This window comes from Protopterus annectens, chromosome 7.part0 (genome assembly GCF_019279795.1).
Source record: "Protopterus annectens isolate FY-2018-M chromosome 7.part0, PAN1.0, whole genome shotgun sequence".
NCBI classification, from domain to species: domain Eukaryota; kingdom Metazoa; phylum Chordata; order Ceratodontiformes; family Protopteridae; genus Protopterus; species Protopterus annectens.
The window spans coordinates 1,195,491,918-1,195,505,576 of record NC_056739.1 but is presented as its reverse complement, the minus strand read 5'-3'; the positions used below and the strand labels follow the sequence as shown (position 1 = coordinate 1,195,505,576).

The following is a 13,659-nucleotide window of genomic DNA, read 5'->3' as shown; positions in this document are numbered from 1 at the left end:
ATAAAAGTTTAAATGAAATCAAAATATCTGTAATTATTGTAGACGTAAAGCATAAAACAGTATGTACACTGAGAGATTTGAACAGTGTCTATGACAAATGGGGAGAAATATCCAAGTGATGGGACACTGGAATGGCTGCATGGGTGGAGGGGGTGGGGCTGTGTGGATGAAGGGGGTGGGGCTGTGTGGGCGGGGCTCTGGGTTTGCACCCCCCTGCAAAAAATCCTGCGGGCTCCATTGCGCCTTCTGTGTTCGGTGGACTACCATCGATGTGGTAATTCATGGGAACTGGGTTTTTTCCAAAGGGGATGACAACACATTTTTTGGCATTGAACTTAAGGCCATGGTTCTGACACCAGTCGTTGGCCTCAGTGAGGCCTTTCTGTAGGATGTCAACATTACTTGGGGACTTAATTATGGCACCCAACTTGCAATCGTCTGCAAACTTTGCCAGCCAGAGTCCCTTCGTGTTGACCTGGACTTCACAGAAGTATATACCAAACAGGACAGGACCCAGGACTGAACCCTGTGGGACTCCACTCGTGACTGGTCGGCAGTCTGACTTGGAGTCAGCTACTTTCACACTGTGGGTTTTACCTGTGAGCCAATTTGCAACCCACCTAGTGATATAGGGGTTGATGCCTAACTTAGTGAGTTTATCTATGATTCCTGAGTGGGGAATGGTAGCAAAGGTCTTGGCCACATCAAGATAGGCTGTATGAACCACCTTGCCTTCATCCACAGCTCTGGTAACTGACTCAAAGAAGTCGACCAGGTTGAGCAGGCATGGTCTACCCTTCACAAAACCAAACTGTGTGGAATCTAGAGTTTGGAGATTCCCTATATCTTTGTTTATTAGGTCCATAATGATCCGTTCCTTAGCTTTGCATATCAGACTTGTCACGCAAATGGAGTGATAGTTCCCAGGGTCTGTAGTCTCTCCTCCTTTGTGGAGAGGGATGACTGTAGCAGTGCGCCATTCAGTAGGGACAAAGCCTGAGGTGAGGCTGTGATTGAACAGGGCACATAGGTGAGGTTCCAGTTCACTCTGTAGTTCATGTACAACACAGCCAGGGATATTGTCAGGTCCCATAGAAGCTGTATTTTTGGCCTTGGACAGTGCTGTTTTAACCTGTGCTGCAGTAATACTGGGTGCCCGGCCATCTACTGATATTGTGATTGGCCCTTTGGTGGGGGAGAGAGGGGTAAAATTGGCACTGAATCTGTCAGCCAGTATATTGGCAATATCTGTTGGCTCGGTATAGGAGGTGCCATTGTGCAATAGCTCCGAGCAAATCTTTTTTTTTTTTAAGTTTGGTTTTCTTCTGTCCATAAATATTGCACCATATCAGACCTCTTTTTCTTTCCCATGTCCATGTTTCTTTTTTATACATTTTAAACCTCTCTGGATTTTGTTCTTTATATTTCTGAACTTCCTCTATCTCTTCTTTTTCCATGCAGACCAAAGTTTCTTTGTCTAGGAAATGTTTTTCATGGATCTGTTGTATTAATAAATGCACATTTGCATTTGAAGCATTTGATAGTTTTTCCTGTGCAAATATTTTTCTTTTCTCTAATTTCTTTCTTAATTTTTTTGTGAATATTTTCTGTCTGGAAATTCTGGGGGTTTTCATAACAGTAACAATAAATAATTTCTTCCTTCCTCAATAGCCCACCCTGCCATCTTTATGGCTCTTTTTTTTGGCCTGTCAGTTTTTGTGTTTTTTGTGGATTACTACTTCCTTCTACAACTACTCCCTCTGAGCCCGGCCTAACCGATTGAAGGAATGCTTCCTCGCCTTGAGGATTCTACTCTACCATTTTCCAGACCTGGCACCAGTGTGCACACCAGGACTGGGCACTTTTTTATCCTGGGACTTGTGCACCCAGCTGTCTTATTTAGTTTTAACCTACCTCTCTCACTGATAAATGTTACATAATATACAGTCTATACATTAGTGCCATCTTGGTTAGACTTTGTGAAAACAGGCTTCACCGCATGAAGCTACTCACCAAGACTTGAGGACAACTTCAGTTCCAGCAATACTACTATCCTTTTCTTCCATCCATTCTATGCTGTGTAGGAAATGAGGAATGTTCAGTTATAGGTATTTTGGTTAAAAGTTGGGGAATAAAAATATTGGCTGTCACAATATTAATACCTGGTAGACAGCGATGTATGACATGAGAGAAAGGATACAGATGTGTAATATTTGTCTGCAGTTTATGCACACACAAATGTGATAGAAGGAAAAAAATGCTTTTGTTTTTAAAAAATAAGTGTTGATGAACATGTTTATTATTATGGTAGGAGACTGTAATTGCAATTTACAGAAAGACAGAAGGAAATAGCAAAAGATATTATAAAATGTGGAGAGTTACAAATAGGGAAAAAAAAAAGAGAGTAGACTTCTGAAAGAGGGATATTTAAAAGGCAGACAGATGATGTAATATGTTTTAAAGAAATGGAAGAAACCGACGTGGTCATAGAGCAATATGGGTAAGAATAGGTGAGAATAAAGAAATAATAGTCAGTTTGTTGTACCACTGAGACAGGAACCAGTACCAGTGGTAAGAAACTCTTATACTATTATCAAAAAAAAAAAATACTTCAACAGCATACAGTAGCTACTGACTAGAGAAGCTACTGACAGTGGTATCAATGCAAATGCTTTGTGCCTCATCTAATAAGCTACCTCATCTATATACATTGTGCCAGGACACTGAAATGCCATTTTGCCCCATTAATTTAGGTAACAAGTCTTAAGTTAAAACTGAGGCAATATGGTGTACTGAGTACTGCTGCAAATTGAGCTCTCTTACTTAACATGTCTAAGCATGTGCACAGCAGTCAGTCAGTGCTCATTTTATACCTGAAAATTAAGTGGCTTCATGTACACTGCATTTTTGTTTTCAGAGTACATAATACATTTAACCCCTATGGAAAAAAAAATTGGATTACATTCCGCTAACTGAAAATATATTAAATATAAGCTTTAGCTAAGCTTAGTTAACAATGAGTGGGGCCTCAATCCTAGTAGGCATACCTCTTAATTATCCTGACTTTTGCAGAACGACCAAAGTTTTGCTCCCTTTTTTGGTCTATTCCTCATAAAAATGTGTGGTTTTCTGGAAAATCATTGAGAAAAATGCATGATAAAACAAAACCTGTTAGTCAACAACTGCTGTAACAACTATATTTAAAACGTAACCCTATTTTTGCCATTATCCCCATTATTTTAGGCTTTGTCCAGATTTCTTGCACTAAAAAGTTGAGAGTTATGCTGGAATGTTACACTTAGAAACGTTATTTTGATGAGTTAATGAATTAGTATTATTTGCCAGGGACATTCGTTAAAAAAAACTTAATGAATGCATCAATGTAGAGCACTGCTTGTTTGTCCGTGCCTTTTCCTAATTAGGTGCCGCCACAGCGGAACTCCAGTCCGCTAATGATGAGCAGCAAATTTTTATGGTACCCGACGCCCAACCTTCAGTGAAGGCACACCCATTAACGCATGCCTTTTGAGCGCCACTCGACCGCGGGGAAGACTTGCAGACTCTACCCAGAAGGTACTCCACTCCAGCTAAGAATCTCTTGCTGTGAGGCAACAACGCTACCGCTGCACCACCGTGGAGCAGTGTGGACGGTGGAATTGTTGATACTTAAAGTGGGGAGCATTTCTTGTAATGAAGAACAGTTCAGAAGCTTGAATATTCTAACATTAGTAGTATATATGCCTACTCTGTGAGCTGTTATTAATGTCTTTTTCAGTAGGATGTGCAGTGATGTTGATTGCTAATTCCTTGCTGTTTGCATACTGCAAAAATGAAAGTGAAGCTAACTTATTAAAGAGAATCGAGAAGCAGTACAAAGCATCTTCCTTCTTTTCTTGCGTATTTACTAAGCATTGTTTAGTATTCGTGCACAAAAGACAGCCCAAACGGTTTGCGGAAGTTAAAAAATTGGTCATGTACGAAATGTGCTTCATTAATTTTGGGCCCTCTGTCTCCCATGAATTCTGCTACTACTCCATTCACTTGTTAATTCTTTCGGGGTGTCCTATGCTATTAATCTTTCTGGATCACCTCACACTATTATTTCCGTTTAGGCCGCACAGTCCTGAAAGTGTCTTTTTTTGAAGCTTCCATACCCGGTCTGTACACACAAACCAGAATTAATCTGAATGTGCTGTTTTTAGCTTTCCATCCACTGTACCATTTTGCCACAACTTTTGTTATACTGGTATACCATTTCTAGCGTAAGTGCTATTTTATTATTATTAATTCATCTCTGAGGATAAGGCTAGCTGCTGGCCATAGCGTTCTGTACTTGGACAGCAGGAGTAAGCATATTGCTTTATTGTATTTTTATTTTCTAATTAAAATGCTGATCAGATAGACTCTTCCATGGCGGCAACATAAGTAAGGCGATGCTTTCAGTAAAACAATACAGGTAAAACCCACTTCCTAAGAATGTGCGTATTTGGAGGAGAGAGGAAGAACTGTGTGTGAGAACTACAAACGGAGGTGGGGACAAGTAATGGAACTTCCACGTCTGTACACCTTCCGTGTCAAGAGCTATTACGATATTTGTGCCCGCCCCTTAGACATACTTACCTTCAGTGTCCAAATCGCGGATTACTTGGCTCGATTTAATCAGAAGGGGTTCCCGATCACAGTCCGTATAACTGTGTCTTTCTTCTGTATCCCTTCCTCCTCGTCGAGACATGACCAGGATTACTATTGAGATGTCCTCTGGCCATTTACTCTTAACAAACGCAGTAGGAAAAAAATCAGCTTCCAAGATTTGGTCTTGTTTAGTTTTCAGCTGTTAATAAATGGAACAGTTCCGCTGTCAACCATGCAACCCCACCTTCTGTCCTACCCACTTCCCGCCCTTCCAGCTCTGTAATTTACATATTTTATGTGAATTTCTTATGTAATATGTATCTTTTTGCATGCCGTCTTCCAGTTTGCATTTGTTTACCCACGGTATCCGTGTGTCTTTGTTGCTTTCTCTTTGGTCACCTGTCATGCTGATCTGTGCCTGTGGCATCGACTCTTCTACTCTGGAATACATATTTCATATAATCACACGTACGCACGCACATTTTAAGAGTAAATGGTTTTTAACCATTTCGGTAGAAATCAATGAATGGCGGAAAAACTTAAAATATTCATTCAGCTATTATTTTACCAATGCAATTACAAGCGTGCGGAGGCAATTGGCAGCTGCTTAACAAATGTTGAAAACGGTTACTGGGAAACGACTTAAACGGTTCACAGATATAGCTCTGTGTTGATAGGACTGAAAATATGTCAGTGTGGACCTTAGAATCTGACCGCCTAAACACGTCCATTTGATTTGGTTCGCAACAAAAATCCACATTTTGTTCTTGTCTGAGGCGGAAATTATAATATAAACAAAAAAAAAAACAGTGCATGTACTGTTTTACTGTTTGCAACACCACAGCTTTAAAAAAGCAGTATTCATTTTCTCTGAAAGTAACTTGCATTTTACATATTGACTTCTTGTTGACTGTACTTTATTATTTTGCAAGTGCTTAGGCTTAAGCACGATAGCTGAACTGCTTGGATAGAAAAAAATCATTACAAAGAACTGAAAATTAGCATGTATTCAAAATGCAGCCCATTTCCTTTGCACTCTAAAGCAAGACATAAGCATAGGTTATAACTGAATAACTTAATACATTACAGAAATGTTTGCTATCAAATATACATTTTCAGAGATGCAGACCTGTGTGACAGGAACCACATAAAGTATATGTAACTGGCCAAATAAAGTGTGGCGCATTGGAAGCTTCCATGCCATTCCATTTTCAGAAAGTATGGCAATATGCCCTCCATTTACAATGGCAAAGTACAAATGAAAACATACTGTATTTGTTTAGTTGGCATAACATCAGAATTAAAATCAGCATTTTTTAAAATATTAACGATGACCCATCAAACCCAGCTTCATATAGATCCAATTCAATTTTAAACCATGATTATAATGAGTTTATGGCTATACTAGCTAATAGAATGGCCAGAACTGATCAATTTGGATGAGTGCGGTTTTGTGGAGAGGAGGCAAACATTTGACAACATTAACAAAACAATGATGATCCAGAGGGAAGCAGACTGTAAGAAAATATTGCTGTGGTTGGTGGGTCTTGATGCAGAGAAAGTGTTTGACAGAGTAAACTGGGATTATATGAGTAAGCAATGGAAGCAGTCGCATTTCCTGGTAAAACAATAAGGTTAATTAGGAGGATATATTAACGATTGGAGGCAAGAATTAAAGTAGGAGGGTTCCTATCTGCTAAGTAGTGTTTGAACAGAGCAAACAGACAGAGGTGTCTTCTTTCCCATTTATTATCAGTTTTATATTTGGTGTCATTGACAAAGAAAATAAGAGACTCAGAAATTTATGGATGTACTTGGCATGGTAATCTAGAAAAGTTGTCATTATTTGCAGATTATATTATTTTATACTTGATGAATCCAAAAAAGGACATCTCAGTGTTGTTGAACGTTTTTAGACAGTTTCAAGTCTTTTCGAGATGTAAAACTAATGAAGATAAAACAAAGGCTATAGTCATAAATTATGTACCCACACACAAATTGGTTCAGCAATACCATTATTTATGTGGGAACGATAAGATGAATTATTTGGGAGTATGGATTAAAAAGGCCGCAGTTATGACAGTTAAGGATATGTAGGAAAAGGTTAAATAAAAGGTGATATAAAAACTGAGAAACTGGAGGCTCTTGTTTACGGATATGGATCGTAAGATACAAACACTGAAAATGTTTTAGTCCCTTTAGTTTTATATATGGGTCAGGCATATTTTTTATCAACCAGAGAATTTGTGAACAATAACACAAAGGTGAAGCAATTTATCTGGCAACGGAAGTGGGCAAGAACAAAGTAGGATAAGTTGATCCTTCGAATGGATCTGTGTGGTTTAGGATTACCTGATTTGAAAGGATACTTTAGAGCAACAGAGTTAAGGCATATACATATATATAAATATATATATATATATATATATATATATATACACACACACACACACACACACACACACACACACACATAAAACACAAGCAGAAGGTTATAATTCAAAGTGGAAAGGGATGATGACGAAGCAGGGGGAGGTTCTTGAAATAAGGAAATGGTGTGATTTTGGAAGCAGATCCTTGAGGAGAATAATAACAGTCATACAGAATATTCTATTCTTAAAATAGCATAAAATATTCTAAGAACTAAGCCAACATAAGAATGGAGAAAGAAGATTTTTGCCAATAGGGATGACTGCAAGCAGCAGTACAGAAAATAGGCAAGAGAGGGGCTGGGATTTACTGGAGCAAACTGGCAAAGGAACCAAGGTATTGGGAGCAAATAACTAGAGAGGGAAAGGTAATAGAAAGGGGCAAATCAAAGGAGATGTTTGGACTGCAGGCTAGAGAATGCATTCCCTGCCAGGGACTGATATCAGACTATAGGCGAAGATAAAGGGGTAGGGGAATCATAAGGGAAATACCTGCTCTGATAAAGTTTTTAGTTGAATCTAAAACCAATATTGTTGTTAAAAAAATGATAATTGGTAGGGCATATAAAGTGTGGCACAATACATACAAGAATCAAAGGAGGCTAGAAATGATAAGGAAGAGAAACTGGGAAAGCAATTTACAAGGGAACAGTGGGAGGACACATGTATGGCTCCCAACTATGCAACAAAGACCAGAAGGTTTAGGAGTTTTGCTTGGAAGTGTTTGCATAGGTATTTATACCCCATGTAGACATCTAATAATTTTTCCTCAGGTAGTAGCAAATGCTGATGTTATGCCTCCTATGAAGGAGGTAATTGGAAACATACGTTTTGGGAGTGCAATGAGTTGGCAGATTTAAAAAAATTCCCTACAGTGTGCTCTATCAAAAATAATGGGTGAGCCAACGGCTCTAACTAAGGACATGGTTCTTTCAGGCTGGGACACAGAATCTAAATTGTCCATACATAATAAGGCTTTATTAAGTTTAATGCTGTTGGCTGTCAAGAAAGCAATCACTAGAAAATGTAAATCAAAGTATAAACCAAATGTATTTGAAGTATTGAGTATTATAAAAGATATAAAAGAACTGGAAGTGGGATCTTTAGAAAAGGGTAGGAGCAAATTACATAGAAATAAATGGAAATTGTGAGAACAATACTTGCATAATAATGTTCAGGAGGAGTGAGGTTTAAGGGAAGGCAGGAACTGAGCAATTTATGTAATGCTGGACTAATGAAGAAAATTTATGTGATATATAATGTATAGAAAGAAAAAAATGTTACCATGCTTTGTTTTTTTCTGTTAATGTATGTTTGGCTATGTATTTAGTGATAATTTAATAAAGGTGTTTAAAAGAAAAACATAAATGGGGTCTTCATTTTGAGATAGTTTATTTTTCAAATTATAAAATAAATAATGATAAAACAAAAACAGTAGCAGTAAAATATGTTCCTACACATGAATTCATTCAGCAATACCCATATTTATGGGGACGTGATAAGATGAAGTATTTAGATGTTTGGATTAAAAAGAAGTCTAGTATGGCAGTTAAGAATGTGTGGGAAGAAGCTAAAGAAAAGACAATACAAACATTGAGAAGTTGGAAGCTGCTGACTAATGATATGGACAGTAAGGTAAGGGCAATAAAAACATTTCTAGTCCTTTTAATATTGTACATAGGTCAGGCATATTTTTATTCACTAGAGGAGAAGCTTTGGGGCTATAATTAATAAATAATTTAAACATTTGTTTGGGAGGGAAAGAGTGCAAAAACTAAGTGGGCTAAGATGTTTCTACCCTCAGAACAAGGAGGTTTAGATTTCCCAGATTTGAAGGGATACTTTGCAGCTACACAGTTAATGCTGACATACATAACATAATCAGATGACTACAAATCAAAGTGGAAAAAATGAGGTTGGGGAGGTTTATGAAATAAGGAGATATTGGGATTTTGGTTGCAAGCAGAGTTAAGGAGAATAGTAACAACCACACAGAATATTATATTTACAAAGTAACAGCAAATATTGTGAGAAGTGAGCCAAAACATGAGTGGAGAAAGATTTTACTGTTAGGGATGACTTCAAGTAGGGGTATAGAATATTGGCAATACTGCTAGAATTTATTGAAGAAGTTTAGCAAAGGACCCAAGGTACTGGGAGCAAATAACTAGGGATGGAAAAGTCATTGAGTGAGACGAGGCCAAGCAGAAGTTTGGACTGCAGGTTGGAGACTGCCTTCCCTACCAGGGACTGATTACAGAATATAGACACAGAGAAAGAGATAGGAGTGTTAAATGAAAGACTAACTGGTTGAGTATACAACTGAGTCTAAATCTGAAGCTGTAGTAAAACAGGGATAACTGGTAGGGCATATGGAATAAAAGGGAATCGATCAGGGGAGGTTGAAGGGGACTGGGAGAAGGGAGAATAGAATGGAGAGGCAATGTAGAAGGGAGCAGTGGGGAGATGATTGTGTCACTCCCAAGTGTGCAGCAGAGTCTGGAGGGTTTAACATTTTTGCATGTAAATTTTTTCCACAGGTGGATGGCAGTTGCTGGCGGTGCAGTAGGAGCTACCTGCCAGCATGTTTTTTGGGAATGCAGCAAGTTGATAGATTTGGAAATCCCCTACATGGTACTTCATCAGAGATGTTGGGGGAACAAATTATTTTAACTGGGGATGTAAATAGTTTGGGTTGGGATGCAGTCACTAAGTTGCCCAGATATAGTAAATCCCTGCTGAGTTTGATGCTGTTAGCTCCAAGGGAAGTAACTGCTAGAAAATGGGAGTTAAGGGCAAAAACAGCTGTACCAGAATTTTTTAATGTTGTAGGGGAGATGGAAGAGTTAGAAGTGGGATCTTTGGTAAAGGAGGAGCAACATACATACGTAGAGATGGTTGGAATCTGTGGAACAAAGCATACAGAATTATGTTTAGGAAGGAAGAGTGACATTTCTGGAAAGGCAAGACTTGAGCAATCTGTGTGATATTAAACTGAATAATAATTAACATAGAAATCATATTTGTATAATGTATAAACAAACATTTTAATGGTTTGTTTTTTCTTTTATAATTGAATGTATGCTCATGTCACTATGTAATGTGATGATATTGTCTATGATGTAGGAAGACTGATATATTACACAATAATTCAAGATGCAGCTGTTTCATTTTTTGTACCTAATATAAGAACATTTTTTAGTTGTGCATCTCAATATCTTCATCTTAATGTGTCACTAGAAAAGGGCAGTTATTTTCAGAGATGTAAACTTCTATATCTCAGGTCAAAAAGAGACCAAAACAATTAGAAACTGATTAGAAAAGTATCCTATTATCACTTCAACTATGACTTGTTGAGTTACAACTCAGGTGAGAAGCCAACTCACAGAGTGCAACTAGTTTGGAAAATCAACCTAACAAAAAAACTTTCATTTATTTTGAGGGGGCAAGCCCACCTGCACCTCCTGAACCTGTACATGACAACTCCTCTGTCACAAAAACATGAAGGAGGGAGAAATCTTCTTAAAGAAAATGCACACTTAAAACTGCATCATTAGTGATTGTCTATGGAAAGCATCAGTCATAGAATTGAGTTTGCAGAGTTGTGCTAAACTAGTTAGAACTTCATTGTATTTGCTCTCCATGACCAATAGAGCAGCCGCTGCTATCCAAAAACATCCTGGCCAATTGCAGAAACCTGTCAATGATATTTACAAATCAGAAAGCTTATTTTAATAAATTAAAGCCTATTTTCATTAACCCATATGCCAGGAGTCTTGAACTACTCTCCCTAAACTTGCATAACTACTTCGGTGCACTAGTAAGAAGTGTCACATGTTAGCAAGCTATGATTATGACAATAAATCTCTGCTGATTCTGGAAAAAGTGATAATGCTAAAGGAGAAGCAATGTTTTAACGAAGATGGAAATGTGGAGATGTCAGAGGGTAGGTTAAAAGGGAAGAATGTGGATCAGCAGCATAGCCAAAAGATTTTTGTGGATTAGACTATAATGTGTACTACTGATTCCAGACCCTCATCAGACAAAAGATGAACTAACAAAAAAGAAAAGAATTGGAACAAGGAGATGGGGGGTGGTGGTAAAATAACAAATAACCAGTAAAAAATGCAGAAAAAACAACACTTCGATAGAGAGATTTCCTATGAAGCCATTTCTTATTAAAAAAGGTAAAACACAGGAGAACTTTAAAAAAGTGAGAGAGTCCATAAAAATGCACTTGGAACATTGACTGTGGACATTACTTAAATTAGATGTATGTTTATACATACAATGCTATCAGATATAACTAAAATATGAGTTGCAGTCTTAACGATCATAGAATCATAGAGTGTATATGGCAATTGAGCCATGTGGCCACTTACACCTTGTCAGTACTTATCCTTAGACCTTGCCTCCTTTTTAAGGGACAACAGGCCAGTCATACCTTAAGTGAATTGATGAACACACATCCAGTTGTCCAACTCCTTCTTAAAGAACAATAGTGTATCATATTGCTTGATCTGGAAGGGAACTTCGTTGCAAAGAAGGTATAGTCATTGTGTGACAAATCTGTCTTTCAACTGTTCTGTGATCTGTTTATTTGCTGAAGCAGGTTCAGATATCTAGTTCCAGTGTTTGCAGGACTGTTTGATTTGTAGAGAATGAAGAAGTTTTGGACTGCCAGGTCCCTAAATTGGCTGGAAGGCAAGGCACAGATTGCTCCTAAGGAGTCTATAGTACATTGAATACAGGGATAAGGCCCCCAGCGTTTCTTAACAGCTTAGGTCCATTAGTCCCATGATTTTTTTTGCCTGGAACCCTTGAGGTCTCTCCAGTTTGATATGAACAGTAAGATGCATCCCAAAAGGGGCATTGTATTCTATGATTGGACTCATTAGTGCAGAGTATAGAGTGGTCAGGTCATCCTTGGACCTAGAGGAAATACACTTTGAGATCAGCTGTGCCAGATAAAAGGATTTCCTGACCACTGTTGCAATATGATGGTCAAAAGGAGAGGGAGTTATCTACCCATTTTCCGAGGTCTTTATGACATCTTTGATTTGGAGTGGGGTGTTTTCTATAATATGAGCTGGGTGGAGGGTATGCTTGCCAAATGCAACAATACTGCATTTTTTAGCAATTAGTTTTAGCTTGTTTTCAGCACACCAGTTATTAACATGTGTAAGTTCACTCTGTAACTTCTGCATATCAGAAAGGGATTTAAATTCCGCACCCAGTTTATAATAATCTGAAAATTGGTTAACCAGAATTCCTGATTTTTGATTTCAAAATTGGAAAAATAAAGCCACATTTCTTCATCGGAACTATATAAAAATTCATAGACTTCATAGAAACTTGGTTAGGACCTTTGCATCTTTTAAACTCAGTGTGTGCCAGAAAGTAAATAACTTCTTGATTAATATAAATGTAAAACATAAGAATGATCCTTTATGTTTTACTTAAAATGAACTTTTATATCTAATTGTCAGGTGGGGCTGTTATTATATGCTGCCTTGTGGAAGTCCCATTTGTATTTAAACTGTTGTTTGTGTTAATGTGATTCCAATAAAGGTTCTATGATAGTGGTGGAAGGAAGGGGAAAGAAAGAAATCAATGAAGAAGGAAAGGAAGCTAATATAACTGGCAACAAGTAAGCAATAATGTATAAAGTTATCTCTGGTAATGTGCATGCCAGGTGAAGCAAAGAATAAAACATTAAAGAGACTAAAAGAAGATGGATATCAAGATTGACACTTTCAAAAGTAAAATGTTTAAATTGCTATCTGCAGGTAACTAAAACAAAAGCATTAAGGAGAAATTCTTTTAAAGATAATGCATTAGAAACAGTAGTTTAAATGCACAGGAATATATATATATATATATATATATATATATATATATATATATATATATATATATATATATAGTTTCACTTCATATCGTCAAAAACTCATTTCATTGAATTTCAAAACAGCGAGACCAAATAGTTGAAAGCTCAAATCATCGGAAATTCATAACATCGAATCTCAAATCATTGAAAACTACAAAGCAACTAGAAATAACATCCCACAGAGGTTTTACTACATTTATGCAGGGGGGAAAGCCCCCCTGCACCTCCTACAAACCCCATACATTAAATATACAAACTCCAAGGTCGCACTACAGTGGGGGAAAAAGGTAATTTCCTAACCCCACTGTAATGCGACCTTGGAGTTGGTATATTTAATTTTCAGGGGGTGTAGGGGTGGAGCCCCCCACTTGGGGGGGTGCATTGTAAACATAGTAAACAGTGTCTGGGATGTTATTTCTAGTTGCTTTGTAGTTTTCAATGATTTGAAATTCGATGTTATGAGTTTTCAACGATTTGGTCTCACTGTTTTGAAATTTGATGAAATGAGTTTTCGACGATATGAAGTGAAACCATATATATATATATATATATATATATATATATGTATATATGTATATGTGTGTATATATATATATATATATATATATATATATATATATATATATACACACATATATACACACGTATACACACACACACACACACACACATATGGAATACATTCATTGCAATGAATGCTTACAATTG

At 37.4% G+C, this 13,659-nt stretch overlaps 1 protein-coding gene across 1 annotated transcript in view; it reads right to left on the bottom strand.

Annotated features, from left to right (window-relative positions):
* The window catches only part of LOC122806959 (synaptic vesicle glycoprotein 2C-like), a 419,490-nt gene extending 414,665 nt beyond the window's left edge, over positions 1 to 4,825 (bottom strand). Inside the window, exon 1 of the mRNA XM_044077810.1 lies at positions 4,621 to 4,825. Coding sequence (XP_043933745.1) covers positions 4,621 to 4,732 — 112 coding nt within the window. The 5' untranslated portion in view covers positions 4,733 to 4,825. The remainder of the gene's footprint in view (positions 1 to 4,620) is intronic.
* Positions 4,826 to 13,659: the final 8,834 nt, after the last annotated feature.